Genomic DNA, 18,531 nt, shown 5'->3' with positions numbered 1-18,531 from the left:
AAACTTGTACGTGCCGCTGTGAGCTCGGCAGCTTCCCATGTTTAAAGAACTTCCTGATGAGGTTACTAGTGATAGAAACAAGGGACTTTTAAAAATAAATTGTATCATGCCAGGCGTCAGCATTTGGGAAATCCGTGTAACTCAGTGAACCCGTATTTTCCGTATGACCAGTGCGTGCTGTTACACAGGCCTGCCTGGGCGCAAGACCCAGGTCCGTTAGAAGTGCCAGGTGGACCGGGGGTCTTTGTGGACCAAGTTGGGGGGTGCTCATTAACACAATTTCAGATTCCACATCCTAACTAACCTTGAGTAACTAACTGCCAAGGCTGCTGTGCTTCAGTGTGGGATCGAGGAAGGGCAGCCAGTTATCCAGAGAGCCACGGCTGTGTCTTTTAATAGCATTACAGTAGTCTTCACTTTTCCAGCTACATGACTGCGAGGCCTGCCTTTTTTCCATATCTCAGTAGATTGAATACAGAAGAAATGAGAATCTCTCAGTCTTCTGTTAAGCCAGACATTAAAGAGATATGCAAAAATGTTAAAACATTGCTATTCTTCTTATTTATTATTTTTGTTTTGGAAAACATAGTTGTTTTCATAAAAATATGTTAGTTATGTTAACAAGCCCTGAGTTTATTTTTTATATGGATTAAATATTTAAAGTATTTCTTAGTTTTTTAATATGGTAACTGTCAGTCACTATAACCCACGTAAACAAAAGCTCTTTGGGGTCCTCAGTAATTTTTAAGAGTAGAAAGGAGGTCTAAGACCAAAAAGTTGGGTGATTGCTATTGTACGTCTTCTATTAAAACTTCTGAGCATGATACCCTCTGGTATATCTTGAGGCAAGAAACTCTGTCAGAAGAGCCAAATGTCCACCGAAGACAAATCTTCCCAAGGACTGGCTTAATTTTGTCCGTGGTAAACATACTTGATAGTTACATGACATGGGCCAACTTTGCAATGGAAATCTCATCCCACACGAAAACTTTTGTGGGGTCAGCTCCGTGGGGCAGAGCTGTCTGGAAATGAGGCAGAACTGATCCTTTTAGACGACTCAAGACTCCTCACACTGAGCGTCCAGGAGACCCATGTTACCAATGTGGTCCAGGCATTTTTTCTTTCCTTCTTTTTCTCCCTTTGTAGAACTTCTCTTTGGAGACCACACCATTTCTTGTTTTTGTTTTTTTTTAATTTTAAGAATATGGGCTTTGATTTCATTTCTTTGTATTTCCACATCTGTATGTGACGTGTTAGATTGAGCTGGTGCTGATTATCTGCACGTCCTGGCGAAGTCCCAGACCCCTGGGACGAGCCTTCTCAGCAGCACAGAACCTTGAGACTCCCAGCTTGAGTCACAAACCTGGCCAGTATGCCTCCCAGTTTACTGCTAATTGATTACTGATGTCCTCACCTTACACTTACTTAGATGAAAATGGAAACTGATGGTTACTTAACCTAGTTAGGATAACCTGATATAAAAATTTTAATATCATTTCCTGGAATTTACCAAGCAGATGGGAATATTAGATCAGGTAATTTACTCAGCTCAACTGATAATATTTTTGTTTTTTAACTGATACTTTTTAATGCTTTTCAGTTGGGAAGGGGAAATGTGTATTTTCCAGTGTATTTATAAAAATGCCCTGCGCTCAAAATTGTTTTCAGGCAAGAAGAGGAGCGAGGCCGGGTGTATAACTACATGAACGCTGTAGAGAGGGACCTGGCCGCCTTAAGGCAGGGGATGGGCCTGAGTAGAAGGTCCTCGACTTCCTCTGAGCCGACGCCCACGGTCAAGACCCTCATCAAGTCCTTTGACAGCGCATCTCAAGGTAGCGCCTTACTGCTGTGTTGGGGGCAGGCAGCCGTGCTCGTGGGCCGTGTCCTCTGGTCTGCGTGGTGGTCTTCACCATCTTGGTCCATCCTCACTAAATTTCACCTCATATCAGTAAGTCAGTCTTACCACAAGGTGCAGCGTGATAGGCAATTTGGGACCTGTCAGCTTCAGAGATCTTGGTGTCAGACTTGTGTCCTGCCCCGTGCAGAGGTGTCTCTGCATTGACTTTGAGTATCTTCTCTGTGCCTAGAAACTTCCAGGTGTGTGACTTCTGCCCTTTCCCTTCCTCCTAACCCCTCAGGCCTGTGTGTTAAAGTGCCTCCTTGACGTTGACACTTAGGTGTCTCCTAGACATCTTCCTGCGTCTGGCACCAGCTCATGTCTCTCAGCTTCCATCCTTCCCCTGTGTAAATGGCAGTTATTTAAGCCAGAAATCTAAGAACCTTCCTGGTTCCTTAAATCCCCCTCCTTCGTCACCTCCACACCTGATCTGTTAGCGCGTCCAGCCTCCAACACGCACGTCTGTGCTCTGCTCCCATCCTGGGTGGCACAGTCAGCTGCTGGTTCAGGCCATCGTCACCTGCCAGTTTCATGATCTCCTATTTAGTCTGGCCATTTCATTTCATCACAGAAAGGTCTTTTCTTGCTTAAAATCCTTCAACTGCCTTATTACATTTAGAATGAAATTCAGATCCTAGCTGCCTGCATAGTCTGACCCTGCCTCCTCTTACCCCAGGGGAACCACTCTTTCCCCACCCTCTGTACCCAAGCTGCACTGCACTTGGGTCCAGGAACCAGTTGGACTCGACACGCACACCCTTTCTCTCCTGGAAGCTCGGCCTGCTGCCCTCCGGTGGCTGGGCTCCCTGTCCTCGCCTCCTCAGCTCCAGGGAGGGAGAGGGATATAGCTTTTAAAAACAACTCACTGTCATGTGTCCTAAAGTTTCCACTTTACTCTAGAAATTATTTGAACTTCACGGCAGGCTTTATTCTAATTCACTCCAATAAAAGTAGTGTTGCCAGAATCTGTATTCTATGATTAGACACAAATTCGTTTTCTTTGACTTAAAATTAGAGCACAACTCACTTGTATACTCACACACACTGCTAGTACAGATTTTGGGGGGCAGTTACACAGTATTTTCGAATTTAAAATGCCGTATTCACAGACCTGGGAGGTGTTACACGTGATACCAGCACAAGGGGAAGAGAGAGATGCGTGTGTACAGAGTTTTCAGTATAGTGTTGTTTGAAAAAACAGGAAATCTGGAAATTGCTTCAGTGGCAGTTAAAAGGGTTAAGTCACCCTTGACCCATTAATTTAGTAAAATACAATCCGTCTTTTAGTAAGGATGAGGTGGATCTCAAAGTGCTCATGTTAAATACACCTGCGGTCCTTTACAGCAGGTTGCAGACGAGTGTTAAAGTGTGATCTCACTTTGTTTTCTAAAGTACGTAGATAATTACGTTGACAGTGCAAGACGGATGTGCCCGGAACTGCTGTCCATGGCTCCCTGAGTGTAACGCGCTGGGGAGAGGTACCAGGAGGGTGTGGATTACAGTTCTAAACCCAAGTGGTGATGCAGGGTCTCCACTAAGTTAAAATTGTGCAGTTACTCATAATAACAATAAAATGAGCTTTAATGCAGAAAGATAATTTGTTTCTATATGGATTTTTTGAAAAAACAGTATTTCATAATAAAATACATCTAAATGGTTCAGCAGTTCATTTTTAGTTATATATGCAAAGGAAGTGACCACAAGTATTCAGGCAGACACTTGTACACCTGTGTTCATCGCAGCACTGTTCACAGTAGCCAAAATGTGGGGACCCCCAGTGTCCATCAGCTGGTGACAGGATGAGCAGAGTGTGGTCTGTCCGTGGCGCTCAGCCGCGGGAAAGAACGGAGTACTGCCACACGCTGCCTTGCGGGGAAACGTCGAACACAGGCTGGCCGAGAAAGCAGACACTGAAGGCTGCGTGTTGTAAGGTTCCACTTAACGTGGAATATGCAGAGTAGGTAAATCCGTAGAGAGAAGGCAGTGTGGTGTTTGCCAGGGGCCGGGGCAGGGTAGATGGGGGTGACTACTTGCAGAGGTACTGGGTTTCCTTTTGGATGATGAAAGCGTTCTGGCACTAGACAGTGGTGGTGACAGTGGCACCATGTTGCTAATGTACTAATTGAACTGTGCATTTAAAAGATGGTTAACTTCATATTATGTGAATTTTATCTCAATCAAAAAATGCGTCTGAAAATAGTAGTTCTATGTCTGAGAACTTGGTGCACGGGAGCCTCCGCACTGACCTGCTCGTCCTGCTCCTCTGCACGGTGGGCCTCATCTCACTGGGGTGTCTCGCTTTGGTTTTAATTTCGCTTTGGACGAATAACCTTCTTTATGGACCGGCTACCAGGAGCTGTGCTAAGCCCAGGTAGCTAGAAGTGAATAAATCACGGATCCTAGTTTTGAACAGTTCAGTCCAGAGAGGGACACTGACGTGTGAGCGGGTATCCACACATCCGTGTGTTAGATGGGAAGTTCATGTGAAGGGATGTGGTGAGCCCCGCAGGGGGAGGTGAGGAGAGGTGAGCACAGCCCAGCCTGCCTTCATTTAGTACACAGGGAACTTGGATTTCCTTGCTTTATGGAGCATGTTAACCGAGTAAGCTAATTAAACAGCAGAAGTGCAGTGAATGGCGTAACCAGGGTTGGAGGGAAGCACAGCTCGTCTGGGGAAGCGCAGCGCCCCCTACCGGCCGGGAGTGTTCAGCGGAGGTGAGGCGTCAGTAGGGCCATCTTCCAGGGAGCATGAGCGCTGGTTACTCAGGTGAACCCTTAGGGCAGAGCAGTTGGAAAAGCCTCCCCTGCACCATGACGCATTCGTCACACCTCGTGTGTCTGTTTTTCTCCCAGTGCCCAGCCCGACTGCAGCTGCCATTCCTCGGACGCCTCTGAGTCCAAGTCCTATGAAAACGCCCCCTGCAGCCGCTGTCTCCCCTATGCAGGTAAGGCCGTGACCGCGGGGGTCGGGGGCCTCGGCGTTGCAAACTAGTTCTTTTCAGAGTCACTTACGCCACGTCATGGGGCGAGTGACTGCTTCTTGAGGGATGTAGTTGGGATTGTTTCCCTAAGATGCTGTGAGGAGTATTCTTTAAGGGAAATTATATTGCTGTCCATTGTGTTATTCTTCTGAAAATCTCTAAGCACAGTGATAGACTGTTGAGCATGTGCTGCGCGGTTCCACGTGCTTTGTAACGTTAACTCCTTCCCTCCTCGCAACTGCTCTACTGGGTGCTGGCACTGTTACCCCTACCTTTCACATGTGGAGACTGACACCCAGAACGGTTGACAGCTTGCTGAGGGGTGTACAGCTAAGAAGTGGTAGAGCTGGATTCGAGCCTGGACAGTGTGGCTTCAGAGACCATGCTTTTAACCGCGGCACTAAGACACGTCCCTAAGTAGCATGTACAGTTGCCCCTTGAACAGTGTGGGGGTCGGGGCACCGACCCTCTGCATGGACGAAAATCCACCAGCAAGTTACAGTCAGCCCTCTGCACCTGTGATTCCACATCGACGGTCCCACACCTGTGGGTTCCCATCTGCGGGTCGAGCAGTGCTGTAATATTTACTGCTGAAAACATGCGCGTAATCGTGGACTCGCGCTGCTCAAACCATGTTGTTTAAGGGCCAGCTGTGTAGTTGGCACATCTCGGCCCCTGCTACACAGCAAGTCACTTCAAAACGAGTAGCTTAAAACAGTAGTTTCCCAGGTTTTCCCGTTTCTCTGGGTTGCCTGGGCAGCTCTTCGCTGGCTTTACCCGGGCTCTGCTGCAGCTGCACTCAGTCCTCCTGAGGGGTGGCTGGAGTTGGTGACTCGCTCTGATGCGTAGAGTGTGGCAGGAGTGACAATATGTCACTTACAGGGTGAGGTCATGGCAGACTCGCTTCCATCTGAGCACCCTCCTGCTGTCTCTTAGGCTCCGCCAGTCCAGTGAGCAACTGGACATTGAAATACTTGGCGATACGTTTAATAAAGTACAGTGCACAGCCTTATAATGAAAACTGTACAGTCACGCTGAGAGAAGTTAAACAGTAATAAATGGAAGGATACAAGTCCTGCTTACAATCCCAGCATGCTATTTGGTAGAAATTGATAGTATAATTTAAAATTTATATGGAAATTCTAAAGACTGTGAATATCCAAAGCATCTGGGGAAGAAAGAAACAAATTTGTAAGACTTACAGTCCCTGATTATAGTACTTAGAGTAACCCGGGCAGTGTGGTACTGATACCAGTTTAAACGTACACATTAGATCAGTCGAATAGAAAATCCAGGTCAAGTGATTTTTCAACAAAGATGTCAGGGTAATTCAGTGGGAGAGGGATAACCTTTTCAACAAAGGATTCCGAGGCAAATAGATACCCGTATGGAAAAAAAAATAACCACAACCCTCACCTCCCGGCATTTATAAAAACTGAAAATGACTATAGACCTAAGTATAAAAGCTGAAACTACGGAACTTCTACATGAAGACATGAAGAAAATCTCCATGACTTCAACAGGGCAAAGATTTCTTACTTAGGACACAAAAAAGGAGGAACTATAAAAGAAAATTAATAAATTGGGCATCAAAATTTGAAAATTCTCTGAAAGAAACTTCCCAATAAGAAAATGAAAGACTAGAGAGAATATATGTGTAATTCATTTATCTGTCAAAAGACTGGTATTCAGAGAAGACTTGTTTGTCTTCTTGGTTGAAGATAGCCCAGTAAGTAATTGACAAAAGATCTGAAAAGTCCCTTCCTGAGAGAAGATGACACAAATGGCCAGTACACAGGTGAAAAGATCTCAACATCGTCAATCATCAAGGAAATGAAAGCTAAGTCCACAGCGAGATCCCAGTGCACACCCCTCGGGGTGACCAAGACTGAGACTCCTGATATCCAGTGTTGGTAGGATGTGGAGAAGCCAGCGGCTCACAGGCTCTGCGGGGAGTGAAATGGGGAGTCAGAGGTCAGCGGGGTGAAGGGCCGGGGAGCGAGGAAAGAGGCCTGAGCAGGTGCCGTGCTGGGAGCCCGTCAAGGAGCGGGAAGTGGAGCAGGAGAATGGAGAGGGTTTGGGTGTCTGGGGTACCTGTGGCTGCGTGTGTGGGACAGAGCTGAGGAGGCTGGGGGCTGAGTTGGGATGACAGGTTTACACCTGGGCAGTGGTGAGGGGGAAGCTGATGAGCGGGTGACAGGAGTGAGATCCGCTTGGAACCAGGGCACGAGCGGCCCCACAGGAGCACGACCGACTTTTGCTAACTGGTGAGTGAGGGGCAGGTGGGATCCCTCTGTATTCATTTTTAAAACAGTATACTGGTCACGGATGCCCCTAGGAGTGTGTGTTTCAGTCTTACTGTGACAATGTGGAAGGAACTATGCAAATTCGAAACTAAATATTTACTCCGGCAGCATTTAGTCTCTTTGAGAGGCCAGGTCCATGTGCAGGCTAACTTGAACACCTTTGCCTTCTGATTTCAGAGACATTCCATAAGCGGACCCATCTCCACGTCCAAACCCCTGGCGGCCCTGGCAGATAAGAGACCAAACTACGGGGAAATCCCTGTTCAAGGTGCATCCCATGGGTTTCACTTTGCTTGTTCATTTTTTATTTTTCTGACTTTTTGACCAACTAACTTGTTGGGCGTTTTTGTTCTTGACATTTCTACCAGTCTAGTGTACTTCTTTATCAGAAGTTTACTAGTGTCATGTCTTAACTACAGATGGGAGATCAGTCACTGATAGACGCGTCTTGGAAGACAACTTGTACTTCGTGGTGGGGGTGAGCACGCGCCGGTGCTGGGCACTGCGCTCTCACTGTTCTTCATGGGGCTCGTGGTCCCATTTTACAGATGCTAAAAGTGAGGCTTCAGGAAGTCAGGTAGCTCATGAGCACAGTTAGGTAACGTGGTTAATGTGCAGTACAGAGGGACAGCCTGGCTCCCGAGCCCACTGTTCTGATCTCTGTGCTGCTTGTAAGAGGGACTCGAGACCCTGAAGCTGAGGTCCATCGAGTGCCCGTTTCCACGCAGCCCCAGAGCTCAGGTCTCCTGCCTTTCGAGGACGGGGGTCCGTCTCCTACACCACTGCCTCCTCCATATGGTGCTGAAGCACTTTGGAAGAATGGATGTGGGAGTCAGGCCTGATTCTGGGAAAGGCGGCTTCGTTGGGATGGGTGTGGAGACACTGGGCCCTGTGTGCACCCTCGGGAGCCAGGCCCCTCTCGGCGGGGCGGACCCAGCCCCTGCACGCGCTCCTGGTGTGGGAGTCGGGCTCTGGGGCTGAGACCACAGGTTTCGGTTTTGACAGGTGTGTAGAGGAATCAGCAGACTTGGGGGAAGTGTTCCCTTAAGGAAGCTTGAGGGCTGGCTTCGTGGGCCTCAGGGAGCGCCAGGCGGGAGAGATTCAGTTGACAGTGGACCTGGCCCCCCACCGCGAGCCCGGGACGTGGAGAAGCTGGTTGTGCACCCTGGGGGGACAGCGGACCCCAGGATGGTGGTGCTGCCACCGGCCCTGCACAGACCTGCCTCCACCCTGCTTCAGCCGCCGGGTCACTCGTCAGCCGTGACCTGAGGTCTCTTCTCCCCTCAGCGGGTCCTCTTGCTGAGGAAACAGTGTGGACGGTTTACATCTTTACCATGTTCCCCCGCCACCCTGGGGAATCCACCGGGATTTGTATGTGTATGGGGAGGTCGTCGGCCTTCGCGTGTGGACTGTCGGCCTCTCTGATGCTGTTCTTTGTCTGACTCGGGGATGATCGTGAGCACCTGGCTCAGGGCTCCCACGCTCCCCAGGCTCTCACACCCGCCGCGGGCTCGCACCCTCACTGGCTACCATGGCCGCTGTCGTCGAGGTTGTGGGTGGCGTGGTGCCCCAGCTGCCCACCTCCCAGGCCCTGCTGAGCCCTCCCTCCTCCGGGTGCTCTTTTTGGTCCTTCACACCCACTCTTGCTTTTCCTCCTCCGTCTCCTGTGAGTGGTGGAGTGTCCATGGGCCTCTCTTGTCTGTCTGCGCTCACTCTCTCTTCGTCCTGTTTTGGGGCTGTGGTTACTGCCCCTCAGTTGATGTCTGCATCCTGTTCCTCTGGACTTGACACTGTGTATCCAGTTCCTTTGTGACAGCTCCAGTTCGATACTGGAGACCCTCAGACTGAGTTTGTCCGGGACAGGATTCTCTCATTTCCCAGGCTCCATCTACCTGTAGCCTGTCTTCCCTGCCTCAGTTAATGACAGTTTCATCCTCCAGAAACTTTGGAGGCTCCTTCCTCCCTTCTTTATCTCAGACCCCATTCCTGGGACCTGTTCAGCTCTTTAGGAAACCCTGCTGGCTCTGCTTTCAAGTCCACCCAGAACCAGGGCCTTGCCCTCCCTCTCCTACCACCTCCTGGGTCTGAGCCACCACCGCTCCCACCTGGATTCTGGCAGAAGGTTTCTAATGCCCCTTGCAGTCTACCCTTGACCCTCCAGGCCGCCTGGTCTTAAAGGACGTAAGGTGGAACTGTCGTCCCACTCCCAGCCCTTGGCCAGCTCCCTCTTTCCAGGTTCTGCTGGCTTTCTCTTAGTGGCCTCCAGACCCTCCAGCCTGGCTTCATCCCTTTTTTCTCTTGGTCACTCTGCCTGGCCATTCAGTCTTCCTTGCTGTCCCCTGGGCAGCCAGGCACACTCCTGACCTGGAACCTCGAGCTGACTCTTCTCTGCTGCCACACTCGCCTGGGTGTCTCGCCCGCCTTCAGGGCTGCTCAGATCTCACGTTCGTGAGGCTGTGAGGCCCTGAGGCTGTGCTGAAAGTGGTGAGCCGCACGCTCTCCTCCACACCTTTTCCCTCATCTCTCTCCCCTTAACTTTTTTTTAACCTTAGCACTTACCTTCTGGCCACACGGTGTGGCGCACTTACCTTAGCTTACTGCCTGCCCCCCTGGTGGGGAGCTCGCGAGGTCGGGGACTCATGTCTGCTTTGTTCCAAGGCCCCCGCATCACCTGGAGTCGTGGGGGCTCCTGATGACAAACCATGAGAACGCGAGGCCGTGTGAAGGCTGGTCTCAGTCTCCCCTTCCTGCTGTCACAACTCTTAATCAGATTTAGTCGGAGCTGCAAAAACAAGAGAGAGGGAAACACACTTAGGTGAATTTTATCTGAGAATTGTTGAGAGTGTGATCTTTTATCTTAAACCATCACTAGGGAAGGAAACACTTAGAAAACTGAGAACAACCAAATGATTCTTGGTCATAAAAAGCCACAGTGGTTATCCAAACTGTGATTAATAGAGTAGGAGTCTGAGCTCTGAGTTAACTGCTTTTCTTTCTTATTTGTCTCTTTTGTCTTGGCATAAATCAAAAAACACCATCTGTCATTTTCAGTTTGAAAGTTTCAGTGGCTTCGTTACTGAACAATTGAAAGGTGCCGCTGCTTGTTCTACTGTACTTAAATTAGAGAATTTGTTGTATTTTCCAGTTAAATATTTTATAGAAGTTCTGTTTTTTTGGTTCTGTTTTTCATCATGCTTGTAGATCACTTGCAGGAAAGTGTTTTAGACTAGAGATCTGTTACATAAATGGGCTAATCCGTTGTTGGTGTTGGCAGTCTGTGTCGTGACAGGTGCTATGCTACTTCACTGAATCTCTGTAGAGAGATGTGAGCCTGTGTTTGCAGCCCGAGCAGTGGAGGGTGGGTCTGCTGCCGGGGATGTGGGTACCAATAGTTGGGAGGGTCTGCACGGCCCCCGCCTGCATTGTGATCTTAAAGGTCCGGGGTTAAGCAGAGACCTCAGCCAGACGGTGCTGATGGTTGGGGAGCCGGGGTTGCCCAGCATCCATGTGACTTTGGGTGAGTCACACTAGTGTCATCAGTTGAGACGTACAGGTATCTGAGGAAGCTGATTAGTCCAAGTACAGTCACGTTCCTCAAAGAAATGCATGCTGTTATCATCTGTCTAATTGTATTACTTGAGAATAGACATGTGAAAAATTTTTAAATTTCTTGAAAAAAATTGATTTATGGTAAAGGTATATTTAATAAATGTGATACAAAGTTAGGAGGTTTTACCAGAAAGCCAAATCTTTGTTAAAAGTTCTCTCTTTACTTTTAAGCTGGAAGGAAAAGAACTTTGTATTAAAAAGTCTCACAGCAATTTTTATTCTCCAAAGAGTAGATCTAAATCAGATTCTGATCCTGCCCTAGCTGGGAAATTCCAGGGAGAAATTCAGATAGAAATCCTACCCTTTTTTATTTACAGTTTAATAGATGTCCCTGCCCACCTTCCTTCGATTGCCTGTGGTTCCTGGTGTTTATTTGTCTTGATAAACTAAACTGTCTGGCCTCCTTTGTTTTTCCCAACATATTATTATGAAAAATTTCAAGCATCAGAAAAATTGAAAGACGTTGTGTAGTGAATATCCACAGCCCTCTTCCTAGATTCACTGGCACTTTGCTGCAGTCACTTTATCATGTATTTGCCCATCCACCTACCCTTCCTTCAGTTCATCTTTTTTTTTTTAATGCACTTCAAGGTAAGTTGCATTAGTACCTTGTTGTGGTGAGAAGGCATTGCACTGTTTGTTTAAGGTGCTCTCTCTGTCTTTAAACTCTTTCTTTTGAGATAAGTTTAGGCTTAGAGAAGAGTTATAAAAATTTGAGAGAGAGTTCTCGTAAACCCTTCACCCAGCTTTCCTTACGTGAACACCTGTGTGACCATAGGCAGTGTGGTCAGAGTGTCAGGAACTGAACCAGGCTTTGGATCTCACCCCTTGTTCCACTGATGTCCCTTTCCTGTTCCAGAGCAAACTCAGGATCCCGGTTTGCGTTTAGTTTCTCACCTCCTCAGGTCTCGCCAGTCTGCAGCAGGTTGTCAGTTTGGGTGTGTCATGTTGAGGTTCTGTACTGTTGGGAAGGGTGCCCCTTCTTGGCGTGCCACCACATCAGGGGCACGTGTAACTGTAACGTGACCTTGATCGCTGGTTGCAGTGGTTGTCTGCTGGTAAGTAATAAATATCCTATTTCTGCTTAAACTTCCTCTTGCTGATTTTAGCGTCTGCTGTATATTTTGCCTGCAGCAGTTATTACCATGTTCTGGCGGTGATTTTCTGTTTCCTCATCTTCCTGTAAGGAATTATGTATATTACGTTATTATATTTATTGTTATATTTATAGTTATTTGTATTAGTACAGACCCGTGGGTATTTATTTTGTTCTGTGGGTTATAGTCCATTACTATTATTTATTCTGTTGCTCATATTATTTCAACTTTGGCCATTGGGAGCTCTTTCCTCTTTTCTCTACTCCCCTCGCCCCAGGTCCCACCCAAGCCCCAAAGCGCTTTCTCACTTTGCACACCTCAGATGACCCAGCCTTGGTTTTCCTGCACCAGCTGTGGAATTGAGGGCACTTAGAAAGTAAGATCTGGGTGCCAGTGATGCTCGCTGCCTGCAGTTCCCCTCTGGACGGAGCTAGGGAGTCTGTATGTAGGTGCACCAGCCCCTGCATACACACCTGTGACTGTTCTCTGTCTGTCTGTCTGTCTGTCTGTCAGAAATCGTGCGTTTATACTGATGCCTCTGACTCCAGGCTGCACCTGAGGGTGCATCTGGCTTTCTCCCTTTCCTCATTTGTGACTTCTTTCTCCTAAAAGTGAGAAACCTAGCTCTCGTTATCTGCAGCGTATTTACTTAACTTGATGGCCCCTGGTACGCATGTCCAGTAGCCCCAGGACTGCTAAACCGTGCCCTGTGAGAAGCAAATTTACCAGAGCAGTGTTTGCAGACAGTTCTTTTTTTGTGTTTAGCCTGAGAGTATCCAGCCAAAGCACCTTTCTTCTCAAGGTTACTTAGGTCTGCTCCCTTTCTCACGCCCTCTTGGGGTGGCTGTGTCATGCTCTTGTGGTACAGTTAGGTTAGTTTTGTTGCAGTGTGCATCTTATCCCCCCACCCCCAATACCGGCTGATAAAAAGAATTACATGCAGTAAAATCCATTCTCCGTTCTGTGCGTGGTAGGATGTTTGGCGGCATCCCTGGCCTCTGCCCACTAGATGGTAAGCCCCCTCCAGGATTCCAGCCGCATCCAGCCCCCTAGTTGTAGCGGCCAGAAATGCCTCAGGACATTGGTATATTGGCCAAATTGCCTCAGTTGAGAACCAGAGATTTGGTTCTCACAGTTTTATTTGTCTAATGTCAGCAGAGAGATGGGAACTGTAAGTGAGACTCAAATAGGAAATTCTGGCTGTTGCATGTTGTCTGTTATTTCCACCAGAGGCTTTAACATATTAATTATAGTTATTTTATTAATTTTTTTAATTTTTAAAAATTAAAAAAAATATTGAAGTTATAATGTGTCAGTTTGTCAATGTGTCAGTTACAATGTGTCATTTTGGGGCGTTAAGCACAATGTCCCAGTCATGCATATATATACGTATATTCATTTTCATATTCTTTTTCGTTAAAGGTTATTATAAGATATTGAATATAGTTCCCTGTGCTGTACACAGGAAATTTGTTTTTTATCTATTTTTATATAGTGGTTAACATTTGCAAATTTCAAACTCCCAAATTTATCCCTTCCCACCCCCTTTCCCCAGTAACTGTAACATTGTTGACTGTGTCTGCAAGTCTGTTTCTTTTGTAGATGAGTTCATTAGTGTCCTCTTTTTTTCTTCTCATTCTTTTTTTTAGATTCCATATATGAGTGATATCATATGGTGTTTTTCTTTCTTTCTGGCTGACTTTACTTAGAAATCATAGTTACTTTAAATGCCCCATCAGATAGTTCCAGCGTCTGTGCTGCATCTGAGTCTGGTTTATTGATTGCTTTGTGTCTTGATGTAGTGAGCTAGAGGTACTGGTTTTTTTCTTGTTTTTTTGTATATTTATAATTCTTTGTTGGAAGTTGGACATCATGCGTAGAACAGTAGAGTGGTTTTATGCCTTGACATGGGCACCTCTTTCCTTCGGCTAAATGTGGGATGTTGAGCTAATCTACTCAGGAGCTGGGCTGAGTTTGTTTTGTTGTTGCTGTGATGTGCTCAGTGCACAGCAGGCTTACACTTGTGCCATAAATACAGTGTGTTTAGAGTGGGGTGGAGGTTCCAGAGGAGTTTTCTCGTGTCTCCTCCAGTTTCAGCTTTAGGCTGTTCTGTGCCTTGCATCTCAAGGAGGGCATGCCTCATACTCTCTTAGCTGTTTCTGCTGAGATTTCCTATTTGTTCATTAGTTGAGAACATATTTTCCTTTATAATGTTGAGATATTTGTCGTAGCTGCTTTAGAATTCTTTTCTGCTAACCCTAATATATAAGTCATCTTCGGGTAAGGTTTCCATTTCTTTTGAGTGTGAGTCAATTCTTCCTTTTTATTTGTATGTCTTGTAATTTTAGATTGTATCCTGAGCTGTGTGAATTCTCAATTCTATCTTGTTCTTCCACAGAAGCTTAGTTTTTGTTAATAAGCAGTTAATTTGGCTCACTTCACACTCCAGTCTCTTTCCTTCAGTTGAAATAGCTGTTTGGTTATTTTTCCTTAATGCAGCTCCTTGGAATCTGAGTTCTTCTGGATTTCAGGGGCCAGTGAGATTTGGGCAGATTCATATACAGGATTCATGACTCCGTCCTTTCTAGGATTTCCCTCATCCCTTTGCTTTCCAGCAGCTTTGGTTGTCCCGAGTTACCTCCTCTGCTTCTTCAAGGCGGTAAGGCCATGGGTTGGCTACCAAACCGTAGCTGCCCTGCACAGCCTCCTCTGGGGCCTGCACTCGGCCCATAGCCATAAACCCGGGGAACTCACCCAGCGCTGTTTCCTTCTTCCAAGTGTAGGCGCCTTTCTTTTTCTTCCTTCTCTTGATTTCTCTTCAGTGCCTTTAAGTAGTTGATCTTCATATTTTCCCAAGATTTTATAGTTGTTTTCAGCAGGAACATTGGCCCATTTGGAGCTATTCCTCTGTGAACAGAAGTTGGCTATTTAGGCTCCTGTTTTTAAACCACTATTTTGCCTGTAAATTTGATTTGGGAAACAATAAAAGGACAAGTGCCCGTACCTGTTTATCTCTATGATTTCTCCAGTGAGAGACAGAAGTGGCCGGCCTGGTGTGCTTGTGTTACCGTGGCCTGCCCGTCCAGAGCAAGCAGTATGCCTGTGTGGTTTCTCCCTTTCTCCGAGCCCTGGTCTCGTCCCCCGGCCTGCACAGATGCTCTTAGCCTCACGCTCTCCTCTCACCCTCCTGGGTCTTCAGCTTGACCCTCTCTGCCCGCTCCCTCCCATCGTCTGAAAATGCCCCCCGCCGTCTCCCCTGTCTCCCCCGTGGAGAAGAAGTGTCTCCCCTCCTCCTGTGGCTCCTGCACCCTCTCTCCTGCCCTTCCCAGCTTGTCTCCCACTCGCTCCTCCACGGTCTCACCTCAGTTTTGTACCCACAGGGTATGAAGTTACTCAGACCAAGGTTACCAGGACTTGCGTGGCAGTGGTTCATTCTCATCTCATCAGCTGCATGTTGATTATTTCCAGAACTACACATATTTGCTCTGACTTCATATCTGCACTTCCTCTGTCTGCTCCGTCCACATCCTTCCCCAGGTACCTCATAGGGTTCTCACATTCCGTGTGTCCTCACCTCTTCCTCCCAGTGCTCTTCCCTTTGTCACCTCTGCACATGGAGCTGCCCTCCTCTTCCTCCACATCCAGGTGCTGCCTCATTGAGGAACCCTCCGGTCTGTGTTCCTCTCGCATCTCCTCTGCTACCACCCCAGTCCAGACCACCCTTCTCTCTGCTCTGTAGTTGAACCCCTCACCCTGCCTGCACTGTTACCCTCCCACCCCCGGCAGCCGGACGGATGTCCATCTAAGGAAGCCTTCCTTGGTTCCGCGTTGCCAGCAGGTGGAGTCCACAGCCTCAAGCCCGGCCTGGGCCTCCTAGCCGCCCCTCTGTGTGCAGCACTGCGGCCCTCCATCTCTTTTGGTGTCTGCTGAGCACCCCGCTGGGAACGCACTCTCCTTTGCCTGTAGGAAACCTATTAATTATCCTGCTAGTCGTAACCGAGATGCTGTTTCCCGAGGAGGCCTTTCTCGCCCTCCACTCCAGAGCAGGTCATGTCCCCGCTGTGTTCCCTGAGCCCCTGGTACCGGTCTGTCCTGCTTCCCTCACTCGCGGTGATGTTTTGAATGTCTGGCTTCCGCTCCAGACTCCAACTTCCACGAGGGCAAGTTCCTGCCTCTTTTTCCCTTTCTCTGACCCTTGCATCACACCCAGTGCCTGGCAAGTAGCAGACACCCAGGAGGTTTTTGTTTCATGAATGAATTACAGACAAAAACTGCGCCCTAAGGCAGCAGAGCAGACAATCACTGCAACGTCTAATCTCCTCCTTGCCGTGCTCAGCTGTCATATTGCCTTGTTTCCCGAAAAGGGACACAGCGGTTGGATGTAAGGATGTGGTCCAGCCGCCGTGCGGTGGAGTGGGCGCCTGCCCCTGCTCGCCAGGTGCCTGAGCTGCAGCAGGCTGCGCTGTGCCCGCAGAGACTCGCCCAGCAATTCTGCCATGAAGAGCCGTGGGGGCTTTCCGGGCCTTTCTGTACATCTTCAGAAAGGAGCTAGTGGCCTGTGCCAGGGACTGTCCACAGATTGAGACGGACATGGACCCTTGGACATGCAGTGAGAGCAAGGCTGGCCTGGGCTGGGCAGAGACTTGCAGTCGCATTGTAAACATGCTTCATCGTCGCGTGCCCGCAGGGTCGGGGGAGATGCAGTGGCTGCCGCCCTCGCGCCCCCCCCCCCCCCCCCCCCGCCCGCTGCTTGCCTCGGCCTTCACACTCCTTGTCCCAGTCCTCTGTCTTGTAACCTTTCTTCCCGCTTTCTCTGCTTGCTGTGTTCCTTGAGAGATGAAGGTTTTTGGGAAATGACTGGTTTCATAACCGTGAAGTGGGCGTTTTGATTAAATTTTAAAAGGTGGTATCTGTTTCCTACTATTTCCATGTTCCATGAACTTGGCTTTGTCTGTCAGACTTTGTGCACAGGGCGCTCCTCCTGGGAGGGTGCTCGCCGACCACGGCAGGGTCCAGGATTCTGACCGCAGCTCGCTGGTAGGCTCTGCCCCGAGGTGGTGGTTATTCAGGACAAGGGAGGTACAGCGGCTCTGGGCTGCGAGAGTCCTGTCTTCGTTCAGAAGTAAGCTCATCCTTCCACTGCCTTCCCTGCCAAAGTGCTATGTGCTCCTCATGCCTGGAAAGTAAATTTTGGAATGACGGGTGTGCTATCCTTGAAAGGTGCCGTTGCGTGACGTCACCTTTGACATCGTGATATTTTGAGAGGGAGTATTTTTTAAATTGCCACTTCTTGAAAAGAAGTGCTGACAGGCTGTTTGATGGTTGTAGGTCAGGCTTGCCTCTCCCTGTCGGTGTGTGTTTGCGGTGGGGACGGTCTCGGACAGCGAGCCTTGTGGTCCCCAGGAAGTGTGACGCCGTCACACACTGCGAACACCTGGCAGGCGGGACTTGTCTGCCCGTCCTGGCACATGTTGTCCTGGCCTGACGGCAGCCTCGCTGGGGTTGGAGCCCGAGGTGGGGGTGCTGGTCTGTGTTCGGGGCTCCCACTGTGGGGAGCAGGTGCTGAGGACGCGATGTTGGAGGGAGGATGCAAGGCTGCTGAGGGTGGCCGGGCAGAGGGCGATGGAGGAGGCGGGGGGCAGCCAGCCAGTGTTCATAGCACTGCAGGGTCTCCCAAGATGGCTTGTGTTTGGGAGCAAGGAGGAGCTCCGCAGGTGGGGCCACATGCTTAGTGGCAGTGGCGGCGTCTGCCTGTCCTTCCTGAAGGTTCAGAAACGATGGCCACTTCCACGTTGCCCTCAGACCGGAGCCCACTCGCCTGGGAGCAACCTGTCTCCTGCTGCCCTCTGTTCTCTGCAGGCCCCTTGTTTAGCTGCACGGGGGTTTACTGTCCCTAAATTGAATGTCCTTGTACCTCTGATCACTGCCAGGCTCAGACGCTGCTCCCACCCCTCTCCCCCGGCAGCCAGGCCTGCATCTGACAGCTCATGTCCTTATGCGGCGAAGGCTCCCCGCTGCCTGAGGGGAGGTGATGGCTGCCCTCTCTGGTCTGACAGCGCTCGTCATCCTGCTATTCCGGCATCCCCCCGACTTGTCTAGTTGTGTGCGCGTAACTTCCCCACTAGCTCCAGGCGTACAGGCGCGAGGCTTTTATTTAGTTTGTGCTTTTAGACCCAGGTACAGGTATAGCAGGGGATCTTTGAGTTTGGGTTGAATTGCATCAGAGGTAAGTAGCAGTTCGTTGTTTAGAAGCGTTCAGCTGTGTTGAATGTCTCATCTCTAGAAGTGAAAACTGAATGGATGCTTTCCCTTGTTCCTTGTCTGCGGAGCTGTTCTGTGTACGGACTCCCTGGGGAACCGTGTAGCTCCCAGGCCCCCAGGCTGGGAGTGAGGGGGGAGCCTCAAGGACGAGGGGCGTGAAACTCACCGCCCTGCTGCCCTTGCTCCTTCAGGTTCTGGGGTGGGGCTCTTTACTGTGAATCTTTCCACTCTGTGCAGAGCATCTACTCAGAACGTCTTCAACCAGCCGACCTGCTTCTCTGCCCAGAGTACCTGCCATGGAAAGTGCCAAGACCATCTCAGGTAACACCTTTTACCTGGAATTTCCTTTAAAAAGAAGTTTTGGTAATGGTACTGAGTAC

The 18,531-nt window shown here is 49.0% G+C and overlaps 1 protein-coding gene across 2 annotated transcripts in view; it reads left to right on the top strand.

Annotated features, from left to right (window-relative positions):
* SPECC1L (sperm antigen with calponin homology and coiled-coil domains 1 like) overlaps positions 1 to 18,531 on the top strand; it is a 112,620-nt gene that overhangs the window by 52,550 nt on the left and 41,539 nt on the right. For both annotated transcript variants that reach the window (XM_031442310.2, XM_031442311.2), the window contains 4 exons: positions 1,669 to 1,832; positions 4,751 to 4,842; positions 7,362 to 7,452; positions 18,389 to 18,472. In XM_031442310.2, the coding sequence (XP_031298170.1) occupies positions 1,669 to 1,832; positions 4,751 to 4,842; positions 7,362 to 7,452; positions 18,389 to 18,472 (431 nt within the window). The remainder of the gene's footprint in view (positions 1 to 1,668; positions 1,833 to 4,750; positions 4,843 to 7,361; positions 7,453 to 18,388; positions 18,473 to 18,531) is intronic.

This window comes from Camelus dromedarius, chromosome 31, assembly GCF_036321535.1.
Source record: "Camelus dromedarius isolate mCamDro1 chromosome 31, mCamDro1.pat, whole genome shotgun sequence".
NCBI lineage: Eukaryota > Metazoa > Chordata > Mammalia > Artiodactyla > Camelidae > Camelus > Camelus dromedarius.
The sequence above is the reverse complement of the archived record's forward strand: the minus strand, read 5'-3'. Positions and strand labels throughout refer to the sequence as shown.